This window comes from Gasterosteus aculeatus, chromosome 5 (genome assembly GCF_964276395.1).
Source record: "Gasterosteus aculeatus chromosome 5, fGasAcu3.hap1.1, whole genome shotgun sequence".
In the NCBI taxonomy this organism is placed as follows: domain Eukaryota; kingdom Metazoa; phylum Chordata; class Actinopteri; order Perciformes; family Gasterosteidae; genus Gasterosteus; species Gasterosteus aculeatus.
In genome coordinates, this window is record NC_135692.1 from 8461546 (window position 1) to 8487046 (window position 25501).

The window sequence follows — 25501 nt, forward strand, 5'->3', positions numbered from 1 at the left end:
TCGTCAAGGTTACGGGGATCAGTCGTCCCGATTTTGGTTCTGGTCTTCATCTCTTTTTGAGAAATACCCGACTCATCCTCACGTACTTTTCTGACTGCACAACTCCCTATGAGGCTCATCAGAAACATTTATTTGATTTACAGACCTTTTTATTTACTATAATATGTAAATAGGAATTTTATAGCAATACAGGAATGAATAGTCTCAACTTCGATTTGGGTATTACAGGTATTTATTACGCAATCTCTCCAACCACAGTCACGTTGATGGAGCGAAGAGGCCTCAGATGGGAGAAGAATGCAGCTCTTGAACATAAAAAAAAGAAATCCCTAATGAGATTAATTTAAAACCAAAACGCCACAGCCTTATATACAAGTGGATGGGGGGGGGTGCAAGAGGTGCATGGGATTTCAGGGTGTGTATGATGCTGGGTCAGTACAACAAGATGTCTGTGGGTGGGGAGAAAGGGGAGGAGAAGTTGGGGGGGGGGGGGGGTGGCTGGCATTTAGTACATGTAGCCTTTGGAGTAGGCCTGAGGGCCCATGTTTTGGGGGGCTTGTTCCGTTGCATAGGGCCCTCCCTCGTCCAGGTGGGACAGGGGCACCGTGTCCTCCTCGTTGACGTAGCGCTCAAACTCGGCCTTCAGGCTGGGCCGCTGATTGTCGGGAAAGGCCAGCGAGATGAGGGCCTCGGGCTCACACACAAACTTGTAAACGTAGCGCTCCCCTGCCACCTGGGGAGGGAGATGCAACGGCTCGAGTCACGGAGGATTCTTTTATCTAATGTAATGTTTCATTTAACAGAAATAGCCTTCCCTCATAATCAAAATGATCTTTTAACGGCGCATTAAAACATCAAAATAAGGATAGATTAGAAAAGAAGTGTGTGTTTTACCTTCTGCATGATTCCCTTCTCGTAGTAATAGCGCAGAGAGCGACTCAGCTTGTCGTAGTTCATGGCTGGACGGTTCTTCTGCATGCCCCACAGCCTGGCAACCTGGGGGGGGGAGGGAGGGAGGAAATGGCTGGGGTTACCCTTCTGGCTTAGTTCAGCTCCGCTGAGGTTCATTTAACTGACAGCGGTTATTGGCTTTCTTCTGCGGGGATTAAGATCGAAGCCCTCTTAATGACACATCCATGCAAAAATAATCCGTTTGTTCCCCAAATCATAGATCAGACAGTTGTGTGCATTTTCGTTCTGTGACCACCAGGGCCCCTCTGAGACAAAGAAAGTCTTCTCCGCCGTTTAACTAGACAGCGTCAACATGCCCAGACCAGGGCGAGTCCCCACATGTGGATTCACTTCCTTTTTATGTAGCCATTACCACTTGAATGCACCCAGAGTCCCACAGTGTTCACAGTGAAAAAAACGAGTCATGGCTGGTTGTCAATGAAACACTCTGGCAGCCCCAAACTGAACCCTCAGCTGACGAGGGACCTCTAGTTCTGATGAGAATTGAGTCAAATCATTTCACAGCAGTAAGTGAGCTTAATGTTGACAAACATCTGTGATAGAGGAAGAAAGTGCAACGGGGGGCTGGATTCATGACTCAGGGAGAGACCGGGTGTCTCCCACAGCGGCCGTCCAGCCAGCAGCCCCGTTTGATCTCTAAGTGTGCTCTCAGCTCCTAATAGCTCTTGTAAAACCCTTAACCCATTCATTTTTAATGTACAGTGAGAAGATAATGGACAACACAGTAGAAGCCCCCCGTCCCCCTGCGAGGCCCCACCCAGATGCACACGCTCGGATTCGCCCCAAAACCAGAACGGTGAGAGGCACAGTGAGGGTGTTGGGTGATCGCGATCGTCCTTCATTCATCAATCTGGCAATTAATGTGTTGAATAATGAATGGGGGACTAATGGCAGACGGATAAGAATCCACCTCCGATCGCGGTATCGCCTCAAAAAAAGCTCCGCTAACAGGAATTCAGTCGAAGGAACATTGTGATTTCCGTCAACACGTCTCCCGTGTTTGTAGTTATGGAAAAACAAAACCGTGCTGATGGAACAGAAACACTCAAGCTGAGAGCAGTCGTCACACACATTTTCTGATTTGTGCCATCTGAACGAAAAAGAGTTGGAGACAAACCTCCTCGGGCTCGATGAGCTTGAACTCCATCCCGCGGCCAGTCCAGGCGATGAAGTGGGCGTTGCCCGGGTCGTCCAGCAGGGCCACCAGGAACTGCCACAGCTGCAAAGAGCCTCGGCGCTGGTAAGGTGCGCCCTCGCGGAAAACGCCACCGCCCTCCTGCTTCACCTCACCTGCAGAGAGAGAGGGGGGTCAAAAGGTCAAACGTCAACAAAAATCAATGAATCTTTCACTTTACACGCAACCAAATTGTTCTGATACTTTTCACTGCATCATCAAGTAAGGGCCCACAATGATTCTGGTTCCACGTGTACAAACAGCTGGAAGACGTCTCTGAATTGTATTGGGGCCATTTCATCATTAGTCCTTCTAATCTTGATGTTCCATGTTTGCACACTGACGTAACCCGAATCAAATGCTTAACTACGGCTTATCGGATTGCCCGCTAAAAAAAGGGCAGCGGGGCGGAAACGGGGAAAGAAATAAAACAAAAAACAAAAATAGAAATGTGAAAAGCCAGTAGAAGATGCACTTTACTTGTGATGAAAATAAACAAATAATGGCCAACAGCGGGTTAAACAATACGCAGGTAAATGGAGCCTGATCAGTCGCTGGTTGTTGACCCGTTTACCCGATACGTCGTACACAAGTGACAGAACACGAGAAGCTCATCTAAGTTACTGCTGCTGTTGTCGTGTCGCACACTTCACTGCTTCAACCAGTGCCGACACCCCCAGGCCGTCCACTCAATCTGCTTCGGCGTCAATCACCCACGTCTCCCCCCCCCATCGCCCCCCTCCCCCCGCTGCGGGAAACCAAAGCGCCCTCCAACCCCTCGAGTACACGAAGGCCGACGCACGTGGAGCTTCTCTCCCCGATACCTGCCGCCGACTTCCAGGCAACACCTCAGCAAGTAGGGGGCAAATGGAAGTGTGTGTGTGTGTGTGTGTGAGAGAGAATGGAGAGTGGGGGGGGGGGCAGTTATGGGGGGCAGCTGGCTCACCTTCAAACTTCTCTGGAACCACACGGGAGTCACTTTCAAACAGATAGCCTGGGAGACAAAAGGGAGAATTGTGTTAGAGCTCGAGGGGCCTCGACCTTCGCACGACTGGGTTGTTCGTTCGGGATCGCAGCCAAAGATACAAGGATCTTATTCACGCATGAATAACGTTGAGCCAATAAGTGAAAACTCTGCTTCTACCAAAGGGAGAGGATTTTATAATGGAAACATAAACAGAGTGTTTGGATCCCATTAAAAAAAACAGTGAACTTATTGTAACGCTTTGAGGAGTCGTTCCAGGTCTGTTGCTGAATAAGAATTGGAATAACACAAAATGGTTTAACAATGAGAATAAAGAGCGGTTTTATGTTTATTCAGCGATTCTTGAGGTATCGGTGAGGCCGGAGCCTCTGCCAACGGAAACACGGACACGCCACTGGTTAGCCAGTAGAAACACGGGAGACTGCGCTGGTTGGCCAATGACCGCAGCGCTCTAACCAGCGGCGCCTCGATGAAGATAAAGCACTGCAGGGCAGAACGTGCAATTAGAATACTGACATCCTTCGACTGAAAAACAACAACACTGGCCGAGGCCTCTGGAAGGGGATGAAATGAATGTTTGTTGTGTAACCGTTGTGTTACCTTCGTTGCTGTGCTGCGGGTTTGCGTAGGCCTCACTGTGCTGGTACATAGAGGGACATCCAGGCACATCTGCAACAGAACACAAATGGCTTAAAGATTTGGTTTATTAGTCCGTTTCATGGCGGAAAGCGGTGACGGGACGGACGTCCGTCCATTTATCGATCCACCCTCACATTTCACCCGGAGCCGATTTGAAGCCCAATCTGAGCTTGAGATGGTGGGGGCATAAAAAGAATATTTTGCGTGGTCACCTTTGAGCATTGCAAGGACAAACTGCATTCATCAGATCACTTTTACTCTCGGGGGGTATTTTTAGGCCACGAGCAAGCGGTGCTACAGTATACAGCCGGGACTATTGACTGACTCCAATAGGTGCATTCACCAAAATAGATCCGATGTCCCTCCTCATAAACCTTTAAGCTGCACCCCCTGCAAGTCAAAGCACGCATTTACATCATGAGCCAAGTTCTTTTTGGTGGTTCCTGCACTGCTCACCTTTTGTCTCTTTTGTATCCGTCTGAAAAATGAAAAAAAAGGTGTAACAAATTCTTCTATGTACCTTTGTCCCTTTCTGTCAACTGCATGAACGAGACGGGAGAGAGCATAAAAAAAGAAAAAGAAAAAAGGTGGAGCCCTTTGCCTCCGGCTCCAGCCGTGACTCACTCTCGGGGAATGCAGCTGCAGCGCTGTGACCGTGATAAGATGGGGGGGGGGGGCAAAATCAAACCCTCCCCTCTGGAGCGGCAGCACTCCATCATTCTGTAAATAATACGTCCCACTCGGTGGTGTATTGGGTGGGAGAGCGGCAGGGTTAATTGTGCACTAATTGGCATCACCATTTTGTGTCAGTCACGCAACACAAAAGCAGCGATTAAGCGAAATAATCCCAATTTGTGTGTGAAACGAGTCTCGGGCTGCAGCTTTCTAGAGTGGGGCGGAGGACTTGTGGCTCTCATCACATTAGAAGAATACACTGGCGTTGTCTTTGCACGCCGTTTATGTCATTCCACCTCTTTTGTGCGCTCAAGTACCGTTTTCCCAGTACATGCTAATGACCTGAGGTCATGGGACAGTTCTTTTTTTTATATTAAATGAACAAAATTACATTATAAATTGGCAGGAAATAATCCATCATTTAAGACAATTTGTTTCTATGAACCGATTGAGTGTTTTGTTGGCTGGAAACATCCATTCAAAAGCTTTATAAAAACAAACCTCTCATTAACTGCCTTAATTAAACAAGAGGGTCTTTATCCACACTGCTAATTAGATTTACATAACTTCATTTGAATGTTGATTATTTCCCCTTTTAAAGACTACCTCGAACAAATGGCCACTTTAATATTGGCCTCCTTCTTGGCTCGCGTATTCACAGATCTGGTGGTCGGACACGTTCAACATTATCTGCAGCTTCAAGGCTCCGTCATCTCATTAATAGTGCGGCGTGTTGCACAGCAGTCTACAAAACACGTGATCAACTCGGATCGTTTACGTGTGACCGGCCTCCGCTGTCGCTCAAACTCTTATCTGAACCACTTCTGAGGAAACTCCACCTAATGTTACTTTCTCCTCCACCCGGCAGTTATCCACAGAACAACATCCTTTTGTGCTTTTTCCTCTCTTTTCTCAGGGCTGTTTGATTCCTTGTCAGTCACTATCAAAAAAGAATTAGGTCGCTTTTCTTCAGGTTTTTATTATGCACGCATGCAAGGCGCCACAACCGTGCACGTGGGACTTGTGGGAATCTCAACAATAGCTTCTGGGTCGTGTGGCAGCGCTGATGCAGGTGAACGAGGACACGAGTGTGTGGCGAGTGTTACATTTCTCCCCCTTGTCGTTTGCAATTCACAGAGGCCAGAAGAGGAGTCTCGGTGCTCTCCAGTGGTTCGGCTCCTTGTCCAAAGCGCCTGCGCCGGCCGCTCCACCCGTCACCTCCCTCCCCCGCCGCCGCAGCCTCCCCTCACCCGCTCTCCCAAAGCCCGGCCAGTTAGAGGTTCGGGTTACTGCGGCCACGCTCATTTTTCCATTATGAGTTCATCTGCCTGCAGAAAAAGGAAGCCGCTGGTGCAACCCGAGACCCCGCAGCGCTCCACCAGGGACTCTAGTCTTTCCAGTGCCCTCCATTTTCTCAATGAAATTCTTCTGACTCTCCCTCGGAGGGAGGGAAGGGGGAAAGGAAGAAGGGAGGAGTGGAGCTGCAGGAGAGAAAAATATTTTTCTTTTCCTTTGCATAGTGTCAGAGTTGAAAGGAGGAGTTTTGGAGGCGGGGAGGGTTTAGATACAGTGAAAAAGTTTGTTTGCCTTTTGGACATTTTGTTCTGGAGTTGCCTTTGTACACAGGGGAGGGTTTTGCCTTCAAACAGACTCAAATCTCAAAGACTCCTTATAAATCATTTCCACCATTGTTAGGATTCAAGCTACACATGTTGACACATATGAAACGTATCCGTCCATTTTGTTCTGTCTCTCTACAATCCAAAACACAGTGAGAAACCTTCAGTAACCCCTCGAAAGATTATGGGATACTCCTGAATATCACTGAAACAACCCGTGGATAAATCCATCTCTCCCTCCACAGAATACGATAAGCTACTAATTTAATAAACATTGGCTGATTCTTTCCTATCAATGGCAGAATATGCTGCATATTATTTTTAGAAAAGTCTTTCTGTTGCTTGGACAAAAGATATTTCAACCTTGTACGTGACGACCATTTACACTTCTGATATTTCATAGACTCAAACCTGGATCACTTGATTAGAAACATGAATGTGGTTTGTGTTGCGGTGCATTAAACACACTGCAGTGACTCACCAGGTTCGTAGGTGTAGTCTGTGGGCTCCTGCTTCACCATCACGTGGGCTGGGGGGAACCTGTGTGGGTTAGGGTGCGAGTGTGGGTGGGGGTGTTGGTGCGGGTGTTGGTGGGGGTGTGGTCCGTGTCCCGGTCCGCCCCTGTGCCCAGGCCCCGCCATGTGGGCCGCCCGCTCATACAACGGGTCCAGGTATTCTTGCTTAAAGCTGTGCTGCAGGTAAGGCATGCAGGGGTCGGAGTGCTGCCGGTGATAACCACCTCCTCCTCCGCCTCCGCCCCCGCCACCCGGACCTCCACCAGCTCCGCTGCCCCCATGACCCGCTGGGGCAGACGGCATGCGTTGAAAGGCCGGGCCTGGTGGTGGGAACTGGGGACACATGGGGTCTCCTGAGGGGCCCTGGTACCTGGAGCTGAGAAATGAGACACAGCAGCTCAGGATGGGTTTTCTCTCTTCATTATATAACAAGTATATATTCTGTATTACATAAACACAATTTACTATATATTCCAAGCATGATATTTCCCATCACTTTTAACTCAAGTGTGTCTCAAAATGTCAATCACAGTGCTGCTTCACCTGGCGTTGATGGGGTAACTGTTGCTGGGCAACGGCTGGGAGGCGGCAGCGGGGTTCATGTAGCCGGCATCGGGCCGTCCGGCCGTGGCAGGTTTCGGGGAGTAATGCTGCTGCATGGGAGACATGGGGGTCCCAGGGCAGGAGCTCTTGGCTCCTCCTGCGGCCCTTTTCTGCTCATAGGCACTGGAGGACACAGAGACACTGGTGAGTTCACGCGTTCATGCTTATTGTGCAGAGAGACAACCAATCGCTTTTGCATTCGGGCCCAAAATTAAATTAACGGACAATCTTCTTCACTTCATTGGCAGAACGTGGCGCTACCTGGCATAAAGGCACTGCTCTCCGCCCGGGTAGCTGAAGCTCTGCTTGTGGCTACAGGACTGGCTGGGGTCGGAGCCCGGGCTCTGCGGTTCCTTCTTGATGGTGACCGGAGGGCTGTGAAATGCCACCGCTACAAGAGACAATAAGGAGAGAACAGACATAACGGTTGGAACGCACACACACACACACACACACACACACACACACAGGGCTTTGCATATTCTTTTCCCATTCAGCCCTGCCCCGATACTACGCTCGTTAAGCTCCAACACAAAAGCAAATACTTCTGTTTGCACACGAATCTTTTTTACGTGCCGGGCGAAATGCTTAAGTGAGTGACTGTTTGGCCGCCGCACGCACGCACAAACACAGCATTCCAGCAGTCATTTGAAAACATAAAAAGGTCCTCGCCCCCTTTTCTCCCAGACACAACAGCAGCCATAACTTCCTCGTTTCAAAGTGGGGCGTAAAAGGTAAACAGGTCCACGGGGCGGAGAGGCGTCTGTGGACTGATGAAGTCCAATGTGACGCCTCTGCCAGAGCCGCATGCGCACCGATTAAGTCGCCGCATTCTTTCCTATTGGTATCCAGATGTTAGCCACCCCCCCCTCCCCCCCTGTGTGCTTTGCTTTTGCCTCAGGATTGAGACGGCATCGAGACGACGCGACGTTTATCCTCAAAAGACCCAAAACACTGGGCAGCATTTCTGCCATTTCACCCCCCCCCCCCCCCCCCCCGCCCGCCCCAACAGGCATCCATTCCATCTCCAGCACACGGAGCTGTCCATCAAGATGAACTGCTGGAGGGGACCTTTGCCCTGATGGCCACAAAAACCACCCAAAGTGGAGCTTCAAACTGTGCAGAGGGCTTGTGTTTATTATGTGAGGGGAGGTTTTCACCCGGAGAACTGTACAGGATGTTTTTCTGGTCCCGACAGGGTAAACAGCAGCAGCTGTGCACTTCCAGCTGAGGGAGGCCTGTATTTATGTGCGTGCACGAGCGTGCGTATTAAAAAAAAATCTCTGCGTGTCTGAATCCGTGGTGAATGTGAGCGTGTGTGCGCTTGAGTGTTTATTTGTGTGTGTGTGGAGTGGGTGTGTGTGTGACTGACTGAGCAGGCCACACCGAAAGCTGAAAGGTCATTACATACCGACGTCCATTCACAAAAAACTAAAAAGGAGGGGGGGGAAAACGGTTCGGCTGCCTGAATAAGGCCGGAGAGAACTGCTTCACCAAGACGGGAGACAGACAGTGAAGAAGACAACAAAAGGACAAAGGGCGTCAAAAAAAGTAAGAAGGCGAATTAAGACAAACTGCCTTGAGGATCTGCCGTCACTCAGGATTTTCCCTCAAAATTGAGGATGTTGGTTGTAATTCATTGTTAAAAACTAGAATAAAAAACAGATTTAAACAGGTTTGATTTAATGCAAACTAATAAGTTCAACAACGATTACTCAAATCATTGGAAAGGGGAAAAAAACGCAGCAGCGATGACCAGGATATAGAAGAGCTTAGGTGGGTTCCCTTTTTTTTCTCCTTTTCTCACCTAAACAATCCGGTGCGCTCAAAAAAAAAAAAAAAGCTCCTCCTCACCATTCAGATGTTTATTTCACCATTGGATTCTCATCCGTCCTCCACTTGGAGAATGAATACAACGATAAAACTGAGTGCAACAGTCATCCGTCATCATATCATCCTCGCCGCCCCCATTTCGGGTCTGTACTCACTCTCCCATGGCAGGCGCGCAGGTGAGGAAGTGTTGGCTTTAGTGGAGGATCAACGGGATTAAAGAGCATTTACCCAGATTTCCCAGACAGACGCGATGGGATTCCAGCCTCCTTTAAGTCTCCGACAGCGCGTCTGCTCGTGCACAGAGGGTGGCACATGACTGGCGCTCTAATAATACTAGTGTGTTTGTCTATTGCCACTGCATGCGCCCCCCCCTCACCCCTCAACCTCCCTCCTTCTCTCTTCCATGGTCATGAACTGCAAACAATCCTCGGAGAGTGAACACTCACGGTGCAGCCGAGTGGAGCCGCTAATGCGATTGGCAGGAATATTTCCCTTGATGTGGCTCTCGGTTTATGAGGATGTTCCATTTCAAAAAGATCCTGCCTGGGAACGGTGCTGTGTGTGTGTGTGTGTGTGTGTGTGTGTGAGACTTTTAATGAATTAATCTGGTAAATGAGCTTGGGGCAGCGTGTTTGATTGTTGTGTGTTGCATCGCTCGCGTTTCTAATTAGATAGACGGTTGATGTTCCGATTCGGGGGAAGAAATTACTAAAACTGAACATACACTTTGGTATTTAGATGACGAGCGTCTACAGAAATGCAAGAGGCACGTTGGAAATGTACAAAAAAGTACAGCGTCAGTGACAGAAGCAACAAACGGCGATAATACGAACCACGTTCACCTGAACTCTGGTCTCCACCAACTTCTACGAACTCTTTGCAGCTAATCTAACGTTCCCAAATGATGTCAAATTTGCTGCTAAAGTTTATACGGTGGAGGCAGTGTTGTAAACGGATCCAGGGAGAGTTATGTTATTTACTTCCCCGCCGCTTCCTGCCTTCATTCGGGACAATAAGACCATCTTAACTGCTTCGTGAAATGTTACATCACCCTTTCACGGCGATCCTCATATTTCAGTTTCTTTTCTACAAAACGGGTTCGTGAACTTCAGAACAGAGCGAAAAGAACGGAGTCAGTTCACGAATTCAAGAACAGGGCGAGGAAGCTGGAAGCTGTTTGGAAGTGAAAAGACAGATCCTGTACACAACAGCCGATGCCTTTTAAAACACGTTTGAGATAAGGCAGAGGGGTGGACACTGAAGAGCACGCGAGCATCGAAGCGTGTGGTTGGACACGCACGCTCCCTCCTGGAGCTCTGGGCCGAGGGCGAAAGATTCCCAGCAAGCTTACAAGGCCAAAGGCCTCTTCCTCCCTACAACCTTCGCTCCCTTATCTCCTCCAGCCTTAAACCGAGGTATTCTTTGCCGTCTCCCACTCTCTCCCTATTAAGAGCGCTGGGCACAGAGATGGACCCCCCCCCCCCCCAGCTGAAGGCAGGGTGGAGGTGGACTTTAACATATGTAAATGTTGGTTCCTAGAGGGGGAGGATGCAGGGTGAAAGGTGATGGTCATGGTTGAGTGCTTTAGGAAGTAGAGGGATCATTACATGGGGGGGAGGAGGGGAGGGTCCCATTCAACAGACACTCACCACAAACACATCGCAGGAGCAGGGATGGCACCCCCACCACCCCCCCCCCCCCCCCCACACACACACACACACCCACACATAATGGGCCCCTCAGCTGAGCCGTACGGCGGTAGTGTGAACATGTCAGGAAACACTATGGGATTCCTGTGGGATTTGTAAAAAACACAAATGGTGCGGACAGAGCGGTCCACTAGAACAACTCGTCAACGGGGGTTTGGTTTGCACACAGATGGTGGCGGCGATGCAATAAAGGTTAATGTATAAAACGTTGGATTGATATACTTTCAGAATTTCAGATGTTGACGCTTTTTTAGTAAGAAGCCAGATGTGTATTGAAAGAGACACGTTTGGGATTAAACCCTTAAGCATAGCAACCAAAACACTTCAGAATCACTTGTGAGTGAGCCGTTTCCAGCGGTTTGACGAGACCTCACTATGAACTCCCCCATCCGAGTGCATTTCCTACCATTAAAGGCACTTGTGTAGAGAAATCCAACCTGAAGACGGCAGCGGATCTGGAAAGTCTTACACTGGATGTTTATGTGCGACATGGCCAAGTCTTAAGCCTCTGGAAGTCTGCAGCACACGACAGCCTCGCTCACAATAACTCATTGGACATCAGCCCCAGTGTCAAACGGGGTGACTGGATTCTTTTACTAAACTAAACCGAAAAAAATGGTGGAGCGTGACGTAAATACTCACTTAATGGGTCCAATCACACGATTCAAGCGGCCCTGTTACAGGAACCCTGTCGGGGTGATCTGGAGGTCTGGTTCACCTCTCGTACGCGTAGTGCATGTGCGGTGAAAAAAAACGGAGCGAGGCCTCAACATGCTCGCACACTGAAGGCCTGCGACAGGCTGCACCTGGTTCCACTACCCCTGCAGATTGATCCCTCATGTGGCCTCGGATCAATAAAAACAAGCAGGCCGATTATGCCACGACGGTTTTGAAAAGGAAGGTATTGATCCACGCGTGGCTCGTAAATGACATTAGTTGCTTGTGGCGGCATTGTGGCGAGAGGGAAGCGCAAACGCAGCGGCGTCGGTTGGATTTGACAGTCAAAACATCAGTTAACTGCTTTCATGGTAAACGTTGAGCCACAGAGCTTACATGCACTTTCCAAGTTTAGGTTTAATTACAGGGTTTTGTTCTTAATGGACATTAAATGCTTGAATTAAAAGCTGATAATGCGTCAGATTTCCTGAGCTTGAATCAAGAGAGCACGACTAATTATTTACGTTACTTCTCAAGAACAGAAAAAAGGTTTTCAGTCTGGCAAACCTAGAAAGTGATTATTTCATTCTACTTTAAACTGATGACGTTAGCCCAAAATCAGTGACACACATTACAAAGAAATAAAATAATAGAAATGTGTAACAGTACGTGGCTGTGTGATTCAAAAGTGACGTAACCGACACAAAACAAAAGTAAAAAGAATTCCACCGCAGCCTTTTGAAATTGCATTTAACAAAACAAAAAAAAGTGTGACAAAATGCTAAGCTATACCGCGCTAACGTTATCTAGCTAGCTAGCTAGCTAGCTAACTATATACGTCAGCAGCGAACGTGATACAAGTTGTTCTACCTTGAGGTCTGTTTTAAAAAAAATATACGTTAAGTGTTTAATATGAAGTTTGTCTTCAAACAGACTTACTTGCGTACTAAAAGATAATCCATCAAGATAACTGGTCACCATGAAGGTGGAAGTCCCAACATGGCTAATAGCCAATCAAATCTCAGCAGTAGAACCTGCTTTGGCTTTGCGCATTACGGTTTTATCTCCAGCCAATATATTCTTACACTGAACTTAACATTATTTCACAATAATATTAATTATATATAATATTTTAATTAAATCAGTTCCACAACATCAAAAAAAAACAACTCACTTTTGGTTTGTTGCCTGTAGGTGTGACTTTACCCCACCAGACTCCTACGACCGCTGGCCGTTAATTGTTTCCAAAGAGGTCTCAAGAAAAACAGTCTGCTGGCATCATTGGAAATGAACCTCCATCTAAAATCAATCCCTAACTTCATTAAACCGAAGAGGGCAGCTTGAATTAACTCGTCGATGGCTAGACGTCTTTAATCAAATATGAAAATATCACACTATTAAATAGTGAAAGTAGTATCTGTTGACACCTTAGTATAGAAATACAGCCAACTAGTTACACGGGACAGGACACCATAGAACTTCCGTTTCTATGGTTACAGTAACTTGTCTTCGTCTTTGCTTCAGTAATACCAAAAAGAACTACATCAATTTGAAAGAAAAAAAAAATTGATACCATTTCTTTGGCATAATGTTTCATAAGGTAAAACAAGTGCCAGATGCAGGTCTTTGCTCTTTTTTGATAGAATATGTATGAATGTGTTTTGGCTTTGTGGGTTACAGCTCAGTGGAAGAGCTCAGACAGAGAAGGAACAGAGAGCGGGGGGAGGGGGGTGGGGGTGAAGAGAGGAAGCCAATACAATATGAACCAGACTTTTTGACTGCAGAGTGTATCCACTCATTCCACTGATGCAGGGAAACACGTGCTGGACATGTGTGTGCGTGTGCTTCTTAGGTCACTGCAAAACCAGGAAGACACAGATGTAAGAGAGAGAGAAGCGACCTGGCCGGCACTGACAAACGCTCCTTCATCTCTATAAGAGCCAACAGGGCCAAGAGTGGCTTCAGTATGTGCTGCTCAGGGAGCCCAGTGCGCTGGATCCATTAGTGTATCTGATTTACAGGTCGTCCTCTCCCATCTGATAATGGCTCAGGCTCCTCCAATATTTAAAAAATGGTTGTCAGATAAATTATATATATAGTTTTATTTCTCATAAAGGGGATATATATGAGATATAGATATTTAAAAAAAACACACAATCTGTTAAACGTTTGGGGGTGCATGACTTTGTTGGCTAACAGGATGCAGACCTGCATGACACCCATCGTGGGAAAGTCAGTGGCACGACATTTTTCTGCAAACATCAAGGTTTCACTTCCTTTCAGTCAACTGGAAGTTGATTGCATTATTTATCTGAGGTGGCGATGGGGATCTTCTGGTTATAAATAGTGCTCTGAATAAGTTCTACCATAATATTGTTAAAAGACAAAAACACAATGCTAATAATAAACTTTACATTTATGTGGTCTTGGTAGCATTAAGGGATTGTCCTGACATCTCACGTTATCCCTGCTGCCCTCTTCCCTTTCAAATTGTGCCGCGTTGGCGTTTCATAAATGGCCATTGACCAGTCATAAATCTCCCTGCTCCATTGGCGTTTAGCGGATCCGGTACAATACATCCCCGTCCCGGGACATGTGAGGCGAGAGAGACACCCCGTCACAGGCGAGGGGTGGATGTAATTAATCTGGCTCAATATTGACTCCTCTCGCTCGATCCCTCAGCCCCCAATATAGCTGTCCCCTCTTAATGTGGCGATCGATCCCCCCCCCCACTGTTACTGCAATGATATAATGAGCTCCCACCGCCCACCAGGGTATTGTGGACGTGGCAGGGGTGTGTGTGCGCGCACAGTGTTTTATTTGTTCATTTCTCCTTTGTGGCGATGAATGAGTGTACATGTGTTTCCAGCAGGCGTATCAAGGCGGAATCTGTCTTATCAAAAGGAGATAAAAAAAACAACACACACACACACACACACACACACACACACACACACACACACACACACACACACACACACACCTTGAAATTATCGGCGCAGAATCAATATCCTCCCCTTCCTCCCACATCACCCTCCTTTCACCCTCCCTCCGTTTCTTGATCAGGATCTCGACCGCCATTCTTGACGGCCCGTTTGACCCGCTCTCGCCCCTCTCTGCCTTCATGCTGATTTATCTGCGCTTTATCTCCATCATCATAACCTCCCCCCCTCCCCCTGCCTCCTCCCTCTCGCTCCTCTCCGGGATCAACGAGGGATCAATGCGGCCGTACGCCGTCTCTCGGCTCGCTCTACACACCTACCGGTCTGTGTCAGCAGGTCACCATGAGGTTCCCCTCCTCCACCCACATGCACTGTGTGTCTGCATGTGTGTGTCTGCATGTGTGTGTCTGATTGTCAAGCGTCGGAAAGTGGAAAACTAATAGCACAGCTGTCCAAGAAAGGAGAGCAAACGCAACTCTTAAAAATGATCACTTCCATTTGGGACTTGGATGTTATTTTCATTGTTTTGGCCACAATGTTATTATGAAGACACTTTAATCGTTAAAGTGAACCGCTAACGGGTGGAAAGGCCGTTGCCATAGAAACAAGAAGTACACAATCGTTCAAATGGGGGATGAGAGGACACGCATTCAGACGGCCCCGCCTTTGCCGATGGCTCGGAAAAGTTAAATTACGACAAAAGGTTTAAATCGGCAGAGAACACTGGCAGCAAAACTACAGACATCTAAAGAACGACCAGGACAAACGTGTCCATACTTCACACCGCTGTCTTCCTATCAACACCCGCGTCAAGTTCAACTCGGTTTTCAGGGCCGCGCCCCGACTGCTTTGCAGCATCCGTGGCTCTTTTTGGTCTTTGGAAGAGAAAACACCTCCAGCTGCAGAGGGCAGCGTGCGCGCGCACACACACACACACACACACACACACACACACACACACACACACACACACACACACACACACACACACACACACACACACACACACACACACACACACACACACACACACACACACACACACACACACACACACGTCGCTCTCCTGTAGTAAAAACACACACTGCCATCCATTCACAAAGCTATGGCGCTGACACTGCGCTGCTTAGCTCAAATCCCCCCCCGGCTTCAACGCCGCTGTTCTGAATCAACACGCAGAAGAGCTTTTACTTCCCCACTGAAGCTGTTAAACGGCTTTTACCAACTCACTGTTTGATTGGATGGACTAAAAGATCCCAATACTGTGGTAAACTCAATGCGGGTTTTTGAGGCTGTGTTTTTTTCTGCGACAACAACAACAACAACAAGAAAAAGACAAAGGAAGCCAGTTCACCACAATCCGAAGAGAAAGGGTTGAAAGAGGAGTATTTAAAGATTTAAAGAAAAAAGGTTAGATCTTAAAAAACATTTTGCAGTGAGATAAAGGTTGAAAAACAGGCCGCCGCCTCTCTTAGGTGTTGTTGGTGCCCCTCAACCCTCAACCCTCCCCCACCAATGTCATGAATGAAGGTTCACTCCCCTCAACTCAATCTGCTGCCTCAGCCAGTCTTTCACAACCGACCCATTCATAAAACTGCCGGACTGAAGTTTATGTGTGTGTGTGTGTGTGTGTGTGTGTGTGTGTTCACCAGGCCAACTGTGTTTATGTGTGCGCATGAGTAAGTGGATGAGAGGCTGTCAAAAGAGATTGAGTCTGTTCACGTAAGAGAAATCAACCATTTTACACTTAAGTAAAACTAAAAAACATCAACGTCTCCCCGGAGAGCGAGACAGAGACAGAAAGACAGAATGAGAGACATATAGAAAGAAGGAGCGACAAACAGAGACAGACGAACAGGGAAAGAGAGACACACAGAGAGGGAGACAGACGTCTCCATTGGGGCACCTGGCTGTTTAGTGCACTTTGTTGCGTAGCAGCTGTATTTTGGAAAGTGGAGAACACAGAGCTGCATGTTTCCCTCTCTGGGAGGCAGGGAGTTGGAGAGGGAGGGGCTCGACTCCCCCATCGCCCCACGCTCTGAAGCAGGGCCTGATTGGGCCGGTTCCGATCCCAGAAAAACAACCCCAAAAAACAAGCGCAGGGCTGTGAATTCATGACAAAGCAGAACAGAGGTTCAGACTCTCTGACTCTCTCAACACAGAAACCAGGCACGCGGTTTTATTTTACTGCTGTAAACGGTTTGCTGTTTTGTTTTACGCGACGAACTGAATATCTCTCGCGTTCAGGGATTCTGGTCAGAAAAAAAACAAAACAAACTTTTGTGTTTTGTGATCCACATTTCTCTGCATTGTATGTTATAAAAGAGCGAGATGTGACCTCCAAACGGGAGACTTGAGCTTCTTTCCTCTCGATTCTGCTGAAAGTTGCTTTCTGAAAGGCACTGTAACGGCCTCCTACCGTCACAACTTCCTACGTATCATTACTGCAAGGCACCAAGCTAAACAATCGTCCCACACAGCTCCGAAAAACGCTGGATTAGTTCACATCTTGGAACACTCAATGTGTGTGTGTGTGTGTGTGTATAGAGAGAGAGACAGAAAAAGGAAAGGGGGGGGGGGGGGCGTCCGGATTTTTGAATTCAACTTAGTTTGTACAGACACAGGAAGGGAGGGAGGGGTTTGGAGTATCCACTTGGAGAGGAGGGGGAGACAGAGGTGGAGGGAGGGGGGGGGGGGGTCTGTAGTACTGTAGGGCTTTTTTTATGAATGAAGACCGAAGGAGAGCGCAGCACACTAGTGCAAGAGAGCGGGGGGCACGGGGGGGCAGGCACACTTCCTCTTACGCACACAGGGAAGACAATTTATGAATGGGTCACATCACTCCAGCGGCTCCGAGTGTAAACAGCATACTTGGACAAAGAGGAACGGCCTCTCGGCCTTTTGGGGTTGGTTTTAAAAACACACTATAGAGCAGCGACATGCTCAAACTATTCTAACCAAGTGCTCGCACCATTCATTTGACTGACACCTGCGTGTGTTTTCAGCCCCCCCCCCCCCCACCGGGCGGGGAACAGACAAAGGAATCCCTCCGACAGCCCCGCGTCGGGCCGAGGATAACCCTCCTCCTCCCCCCGCACACACCCACCCTCCCCCCGCCTGAAGGTGCTCCAAAACACAAACATTAATCCCCACCTCCTCCAGATGAGCAGAAGAAATGAATAATCACGTCTCCCTTCTTGAGGCTGCAGTGAACTACGGCTCAATTATCGCTAAGACACACGCACACGCCAGCAAGTACATAAAAGTCACATGTTTGCATAACCTTCCCTCAGACAGAGCACGCTTGTTAGCAGTGAACTGGGGGAGAATGAACCAGATGAGATAGATTTACCAGATGTGCAGGTATTGCACAATCCCTCCTTTGCCCCCCCCCCCCCCCCCCCCCCCAACCAATTCCCCAATCTAACATTCCTACATGTGGCCGTGTTGTTTTTCTTTTCTTCTGCAGTGTCTCTGCTCCGCCCTCCCCCGTCTAAACACCGCACCCTCGCAGGTAACAGCCTGACTCAGTAAACAACAATGTTTAATGTGACCTGGGCGCCGTTTTCAATGAAAGGCACAATTATATTCCGGGTATCTCGTTTTTATTTTTTTCATGAGCGTCTGAGTTTCCAACAACAGGTGAGTCAGAGGGAGGGAGGGAGGGAGGGAGGGAGGATGGGGGAGGGGGGGAACCAACACAAAGAGAGAACACTTCCATAGCTGTTTGTCAGCTTCGTTCCCCCCCCCCCCCCCCCGAATGAAAGCTGAACGGACGCTCCGAGTCGAGTCTTCTGGCCATCGGCTGCGAGCAGCAGGGACGCCGCCTGTCAACGCCGGCGTGTCTCCGTCGCGTTTAAGTGAGCTGCCCGTCAAACCCGGAGCCCCCCCCCCCCCCCCCCCCGTGACCCCGCAAATCACACCCCGCTTAAGCGCTTGCAGAGGCCTGACAGCTGATTGGCCCCGGCAGGTCACCGGGGGTTAAGTAGACACAACCCCCTCTCCCCCCCTCCCCCGGGGGTTCATCTGCACTCCCCGCTCGGCATTGTGTGTGCGACGGACAGCGGTGGCGTCGCACGGGGTCACCGGGGGGGGGCGTGTTGTGACCCGGAGCCGGTTGAATCAAGGGAGGTTCGGGACTGAGAGCTGTCAAGTTTCACTTCTGGGGTGAGATTTGGACGTTCTCTTTCAGTGTCATCGCTGGAGATGGAGACGCCTGCGGTGCGTCGGATGGAAAATACTTCCGTTTGCAGAGCGACGCGTATTCCCACCCTGGTCCCGAATCGCCATTGTTTAGGACACACAACAAGAAAGGGAAACCCATTCAAACAGCCGCTCAGTTGTGCAGCCAAGGAATTTGCTTTTCCATTTAACACCTTCCGACGTGCACAAAAGGGCCCATCTTTGTACCTGGGCCACAATTCATTTTTTTTGTTACTTGTTTCCTGAGCCGTACCCATTCAGCTTTTCAAAGGCATGCAAATAGGGAGGGGGGTGGGCAACGGCGGCGCGTAACGCTGGCAGTCCACCTCGGCGAGGGCCGGCTCATTAGGCCTTCTGTTTCTGCACAGCGCTGTCTGCCAAAGGGATTACTGTAACATCAGCCAGTTACTGTCCTGAGCCTCTGGCGGCTTCACGGCCCAAATTTGACCGCTGGTTCCGTCGTCACATCCAAGGACGCGCCGATACGTCGATTACACGCAAATAAATATTTAGCACGTGTCTAAAAGAAGTTGGAGGCCGACGCGTCCGTGTGAGCAGCTACGTATGTTGCATTGAATAAACGATCGTTAAAAAGAAAAAGGTCTTCCTGCCTTATATGGTGAAGAATCAGATTCTTGGCATGGACACATACGTGCAGAGGACACAGACATCAAAAGTACTCACAGTTCTCTGAATGGAAATCGGGAACAAACTGCTCGTCGCTGTCAGGAACTTGAGCTGAAATTGCAGAGGAAAAAGAGGAACCGTAAATTAAACAGTATTATTATACTTTGGACAAAATCCGACCTTTCTCCGTCTCTTCTTTCCTCCCTCATTTGGCCTTATTAGTCATCGCTGGGCTTCGTTCAGGTTCTCTGCAGCATGCCAGAGCTTTGCTCATCAAATGCATCAATACGGAAGAACACTGAGCTCCTGGATGGCATGATGTTGACCTGCCGGCCTGCTTTCCTTTCCATTTATGATGGTGAGATGAATAAACACAAATAATGCCATGAAATAGAAATAATCAAACATGTGGAATATAAACATGCACGTTTATATTCCACAATCCCATTTTCCCCTTTGACTGTTGTATTACACAATGCTACTTTTGGCAAGTTGATATGCAATCATGAACTAATACGCTATTCAAGACAACAACACAAACTAGTCAGATCAGGTTTTCTGGTTTCTTTCCATTGTAGAAATCCCAGACGGACAAAACCGGCCGTTCCGGCTGAGCGAGTGAGGGAATCTGTCACGCGGTGCGACAGACCGGCTATTTAGATTCACCTCGTCCCAAAGTGTCGGGGACTCTCGGCCTGGATTTCATCACGGTTACAGTAAAACAATTAAACTTTTTAAAAATGTTTTTATTCAAAGTCAAGGTTGAAGTTCGCGCAGCGACATTAATATTTGATCACACTACCTTTATCATATTGTTCGCAACGGAGACCGTTTACAGCAAGCTCACAATGATTCCTAAAAATACACCAGTCGATGCAGCGACGTGGAATGTGTGATATCGCCATCTGATCTATAATCCGTCGCGGCCGTGTGGGATTTCAGTTTGAAAGAGACACTTTTCATAATGAATCGCGTCGAGGATCTAAATCATAAGAGGAGCAGTCGGCGATGCCAAGCCAGGTGCAGCACAGCCAGACAGACACTATTGTACGGCCTCTTTTTGTTTTTTAGGAATCCAAACCCCATTCATGAATGTCCCTTTAGAACTTCAGTCGCACAAACAGCTCAAATCATTTGACTGCCAACACCCTGCTCAGGGGTGAGGAGGTCAAATTCACCCACTCAAGCCACCCCATGGGCGTGATGGCATTTTCGTGCTTGTCCTCGCTCTGACTGAATGAGCCAACCAGAATAGATGTTGAGTAAAACCAGGGCTAGCAACCTTCTTTTTTTTTTAATCCGGCAGCGCTCCAGTGCAAAGTTTTTTTTTTTTTTGTGTTTCCACTGCTCTGGCCTCACACTTACGTCACAGCACGAGCCAATAACTGGTATGGGAAAAGTTGATGGCGATCATTAAATATCATGAACTAAGTCGGGGGCGTGATGGGATACCAAACAAAGTGGTACCATGTCGCAGGTACTTATTAGAACCGGAAAAACAGCACTAAATAATGTAAAGGTGCCATTTTTGTCCCCTTGAAAAGTAGACAAATGCACGGCGTTGGACCGAGGGATGTGAACGTAATCTCAGTCAAGGACCTAAAATGTGACCCTCTTCTCTTTCTCAGTCGACCCAGACGGTTTCCACACAGTGTTAAGACAGAAACCAAAACTCCAAAGAAAGCGAGGGGGGGAAAGAGAAAGCAACACAGGACAAAAAGAGGAAATAAGAAATTCAAATCCACTTTCTTTTCGTCACGCTCGTCCTTCCTGCTCAGAGGAAACCGGATGATGGAGTCTTGACGCATGTTCAGATAAATTAAAAACAATTTCTTATACAACGCCGCATCCTGTGGCTTACTATACCATAATGATATTACCCCCCTCTTAACTTTTTCAGTCTGTCGCCCTCAGGAGGGGAGGGGGGGCGGGATAAAGCCGTGCTGTGCGAAATGGAGCATGAGGCCAATATGATGTTCTGCAGAGCCAAACAATCAATCACACGCACTGGTTTCAACATGTCCACAGCGGAACATGCTGGACCTCATAAAGAGGCAGGGGGAAAAGAAGCACGGGGGGTTGGGGGGGTGCTCAGACGCTATGGTAACCCCGGCGTGCACGAGCGCCCGCACGCGCGTCTGATTCCTGTTCCAGGAACACCTCGTCGGGGGCTTTGAGATGCAAGTCAGCACAAGAAGGAAAGTGTGTTTATACGAGCGCAGACGCATGTTCTCCCCGATGCTTCCAGGCACCTTGAATGACTTTTTTTTTTTTTTCCCCTCTCTCTCTCTGTGTCTCAGTGGGAGATGCTGGGAGGAGCTACAGCTCGCCTCAGTCATATAAACCTAAAGGCCCAAAATGAGACAAGATGTGACAAGCTCCTGAACTCCTGCCATTCACTACTTCAACTGCTCGGTCTCTCGCTCGTTTCCGCTCTGGCTTAAAAAAAGAAGAAAAAAAAAAAAAAGAGGGGGAAAGAAGAAGAAGGAGAAAAAAACTCCCTCTAGCTACTCGGCTTTTACTGTCCTGGTGGATCCTTCACAACTGCAATCAGTCATGATAAGGTCTTTAATTAATGCAACAGGAAAGGAGAGGTCTTACCCGGGGAAGCTGAAAACAAGCCGGTACTTAGGCTTAAATAACGCTTTGATAAAGTTACACTTCCACCTTTCTGGCCTGCTTTCTTCTTCCCCCCTCTGTGACTCAATCAGCACATTTGTATGATCACCAAAACAGAAACATACTTTCTCATTTTTCCCAGTCATATGAATAACTTTGGGTTTAATTCTCACAGGTTTTTAAACATCAGCGTCTGGGATTTCTGCTGCCAACAACAATATAAATGTGCTGCTCAAAAAGGTACAAAACGCTTAGAACAGCAAACTCGCTCCTCTTTTATTTAAAACCAGTCACTAAAAACTGATCACAAGAGGCCTCAGTGATGCAGAGATGCTTCTGAAAAAAAAAAAACATTTTTCTTTTTCAGATTTGAGCGCCACAAACTAAACTCGGCTCCCTTGTAGCGAGGACGAAGCATGAAGCTCAGAGGGCGATATCTCAGCCTGGGCAAACAAAACCAAAGTCATCCAGAAGGACTATACACCACTGTGGGGTAGGTGAGAAAACCTGAACCTTTAAGACAGGGTGGCCCTTTACAGTGAAACCTGTGAATACAAATAAGGCCCCAACTTTGAAGTGTCACCCATTGTTGCAGTTTTATGGGCTCTGGTCTTTGTCTGCGTGTTAAGTGAACTTGCGGGTTGTTGTTTTTTTTATTTATTTTTTTACGTTGCATGAGAAAAGGCAAGAGAACCAACGTGGGAGACCACATTGTTTCACATGAACAGTAAAAAAAAGGGTTTTATTAAATGCTCCTCATAAGGCTGCAATGAGGGTCGACACTGGGACGGTGATTACTCCGCAGAAATGAGGGAGATCGCTGTCGAAATTCTGCTTTATCCATAAAAATAGAGCACCATATTGAATATTGACACATAAGTTCTTATCGCATCGCTTAGTTTTATTATCTACCGTACTGGATTGTTATTGGAGTTTAAGTTTGACCTTTCTCTTGCTACTGTTATATTCCCTCGCTCTGTCGAAGCACTTTGTAAACTCGTTTTAAAAGTTACTGTTATAAGCATTACTCAGTTTGCAGCATAGCATTCACATAGAACATCTTCCATCATAAGAAATAAAGTTAAATTACGTCGTTGGAAATTCTTAATATAGATGTTCATTCTTCAACTCTCCGCGTCAAACCTGTACAAGTTGCATATTGGGCCGCGACTGGTTCCCAGTCACAGCTTAAAACTGCCTTTGCACAAACATCATTAAGCAAAGCGGCTCCAACAAAGTGACAGCGAGCGGCTTAAAGCAGGTTTCATCAAGTTAATACGAGTCACATTAATTGAGACAAATGAGTATTTCTTTTTTTTTTTACACCTCCTCATTAAAGCGACCGACACACACTACGTTCACACCTCGCGCTGCAGTTCTAAAGTCGTACTCGCCGCCTCGAGCACATTTAAAAACGCAACAAAAACAGGCCCAGTGACTCAACGGCGTGTTGTTTCCCCCCCTCTTGACACACGTTACAATTACTCTATTAGCGCTCGCATCATCATTGCACTTAGTAAGTCTACTAACTGACAACGGTCTCTGGCTGGGCCTCATTTCGTCGCTATGTGCTTTTGAGTGACACGAGCCAAATAGTTTGTTTGCTTGCTTTGGCCACTGGCAGGCACGCACGCCACATGGCCAAAATAGGATATGCTCAAAGCTAATAATGTCCCATCTGTGTTCTCTCTTGCCCTTTTTTTTTTTGTCTTTTTAACACGTTGTATGGTTCATGGGCACGTCTGTTGCATCATGCCGTTTGGAACGGCGGTTAAATGCAGCTGAGAGTGTCGTCTTTTCCCACCAAAGTTCAATGAAAAGCATTTAAATGGAGATTTGTTTTGTTGGAGCAGTTCTGGGCCGACAGAAAAACCTTGAAGCAACCTCTGATGAAATGCTAGTAACTTCCCTAAAGAATTGAATAGAATGGAAAAGGTACTTTCTGTGGTAATGTGAGGTCCCTGTGTTTACCAAGCTTTACTGACGGACACATCATAAACCCGCGTGACGGTTAAAAATGAGAGAATCATCACAGAAAAGCACAGTTGAGAAGAGTGCAGCCTGCGGGTAAATCTCACCTTCTGTGAGCCATGTCTCTTGGAGCTGGCTTAAATCCTGGAAGAGGTCTGTACAGAAAGATAAAAAAACAAGAGAGTGATTGTCAAGCCACCAGTTAGTTTGTTATTGCTCTTAAATGCAGTAAGCAAGACTCAATGCCTGTCTGGGGTTCACATGATGTCAACATGAGTCACGTAAAGAGAGATGTCGAGTACTTTACCTTCAGATTCCTGAGGGGGTAATTCTGTGTCCATGTATTTCCTTTTCGCTGCCATCAACAGTCTATTTAGGGGCCCATTTCCATGCGATTTCTGCAAAACGCACACATGTTAACAGAGGAGCGAGACTCTCAACAGGGCACATCAGTGTCACAATGACATGTTTAAAAGTGGCACGCAAGTGACGCCAAGGAAACACGTCTGGCCAAACAACAGAGAGGAAGTAATTAATAATTATCGTTCACAATGAGCTACGAGGCAGCGCTTATATTTCAGCTACGAAAGCTGCACATTTCTCAGTCGTGGGAAGGGGGGGGACCAACGCGCTGTTTGCGTCCAAAGAAAGTGACCATTTGGCACGCTTTGGCACGCTTTGACGCGCTCTTCAGCCGAATCACCTCACGTAAAGAAACCCGCGGACAAAACATCACTAAACGCGGCCCCCGCGAAGCGCAACTTTGTGGACAGATATTCTTTCTGTGTGTTAGTTGTTTTTTTTTTTGTACACAACTGCTTCAGCCAAAAAACTCGTGCAGACGCGAGACGGAGAGGGAGAGAGAGAGAGAGAGAGAGAGCGAGCGCGCGAGAGAGAGATAAAGCCCGGCAGCGTGCGCATTATTCACGTAAACAGAAAGACTTCGTCCATACGTACATTTGCTAAAGTGTAAGGCACTTGCTGGTCCAAATATCCATCCATCTTATAATCCATCCGTTAACCGTTTGCGGTCATTTGGGCTGAGTTGAGTGCGATCCACGCAGCCTGCAGAGAGAGAGCGAGAGAGAGAGAGAGAGAGAGAGCGCTGCTTGTGAATGGAGCTGCGTGGAGGCTGCATGCATAATGAGCTCCATTCACAAAAAAAAAATGCCGAGGGGAAGTGATGGCGAGTGATTACCCAGCGGGCTGCAGCCCTCTTTGCAAACCGCCTTTATTTTTGTCTACGTGTGTGCGTGCGTGCGCGCGACAGACAGCACGTCACGTCCACCTTTTGATAGGTAAAGGTAAAGTTAATTTCACAGCTCAAGCAGCTCTTTCTCCACCTTTTTTAAATGTTTTTATTTTTCAAAGCAAGTTTTGTCACGGTCTTTTAAGTGTTCTAAAAACACGTCCACAGCGTGCGTGCGTGCGTGCGTGCGTGCGTGCATTCTAAGCTTCTATGCTGTTTTCTAGGAGTTTTTTTGCCACGTCTGCCCAGATTGCCAAGAGGCTCCAGTGCCTTTAGGAACCGGTCTGGAGCTGTGACGGGAAACAGATGTAGCGCGCGCGCTATTTGAGTGAGCAAGAAATCTAAACTATTTCGACCGAATATAACTTGCAACAGCACCTAGAGTGAGTTGGTGAGTTTAAACACCTTTTAAGTCGAAGTGGCTTCTGGGCGCCAGCTGCGCGTCATTTCGCTATCAGACGCTGATTTGGGGATAATGGGGGGACTTTGCTCGCTCGGGCCAGACGAGG

General features: G+C 47.8%; 1 protein-coding gene across 1 annotated transcript; it reads right to left on the reverse strand.

Moving 5' to 3' along the window:
• Positions 1-214: 214 nt before the first annotated feature.
• etv4 (ETS variant transcription factor 4) lies at positions 215-25040 on the reverse strand. The gene is made up of 12 exons (XM_040176022.2): positions 24701-25040; positions 24051-24141; positions 23851-23898; positions 19211-19264; positions 7444-7573; positions 7123-7305; positions 6546-6955; positions 3732-3800; positions 3093-3140; positions 2090-2262; positions 895-996; positions 215-733 (listed from the first exon to the last, which is right to left on the reverse strand). The coding sequence occupies exons 1-12, from the start codon at positions 24755-24757 to the stop codon at positions 506-508; spliced, it is 1593 nt and encodes a 530-aa protein (XP_040031956.2). The 5' UTR covers positions 24758-25040; the 3' UTR covers positions 215-505.
• Between the last annotated feature and the right edge of the window lie 461 nt (positions 25041-25501).

What these genes read in the sequence shown, in the direction of transcription:
- etv4 (XM_040176022.2), bottom strand. Translation starts at nt 24,757, where the DNA reads ATGGATTATAAGATGGATGGATATTTGGACCAGCAAGTGCCTTACACT. An exon ending in AGAGACATGGCTCACAGAAG is followed by an intron (nt 19,265 to 23,850) that starts GTGAGATTTACC and finishes CTGCAATTTCAG; the next exon opens with CTCAAGTTCCTGACAGCGAC. An exon ending in AGAAGGGAATCATGCAGAAG is followed by an intron (nt 734 to 894) that starts GTAAAACACACA and finishes CTCCCTCCCCAG; the next exon opens with GTGGCAGGGGAGCGCTACGT.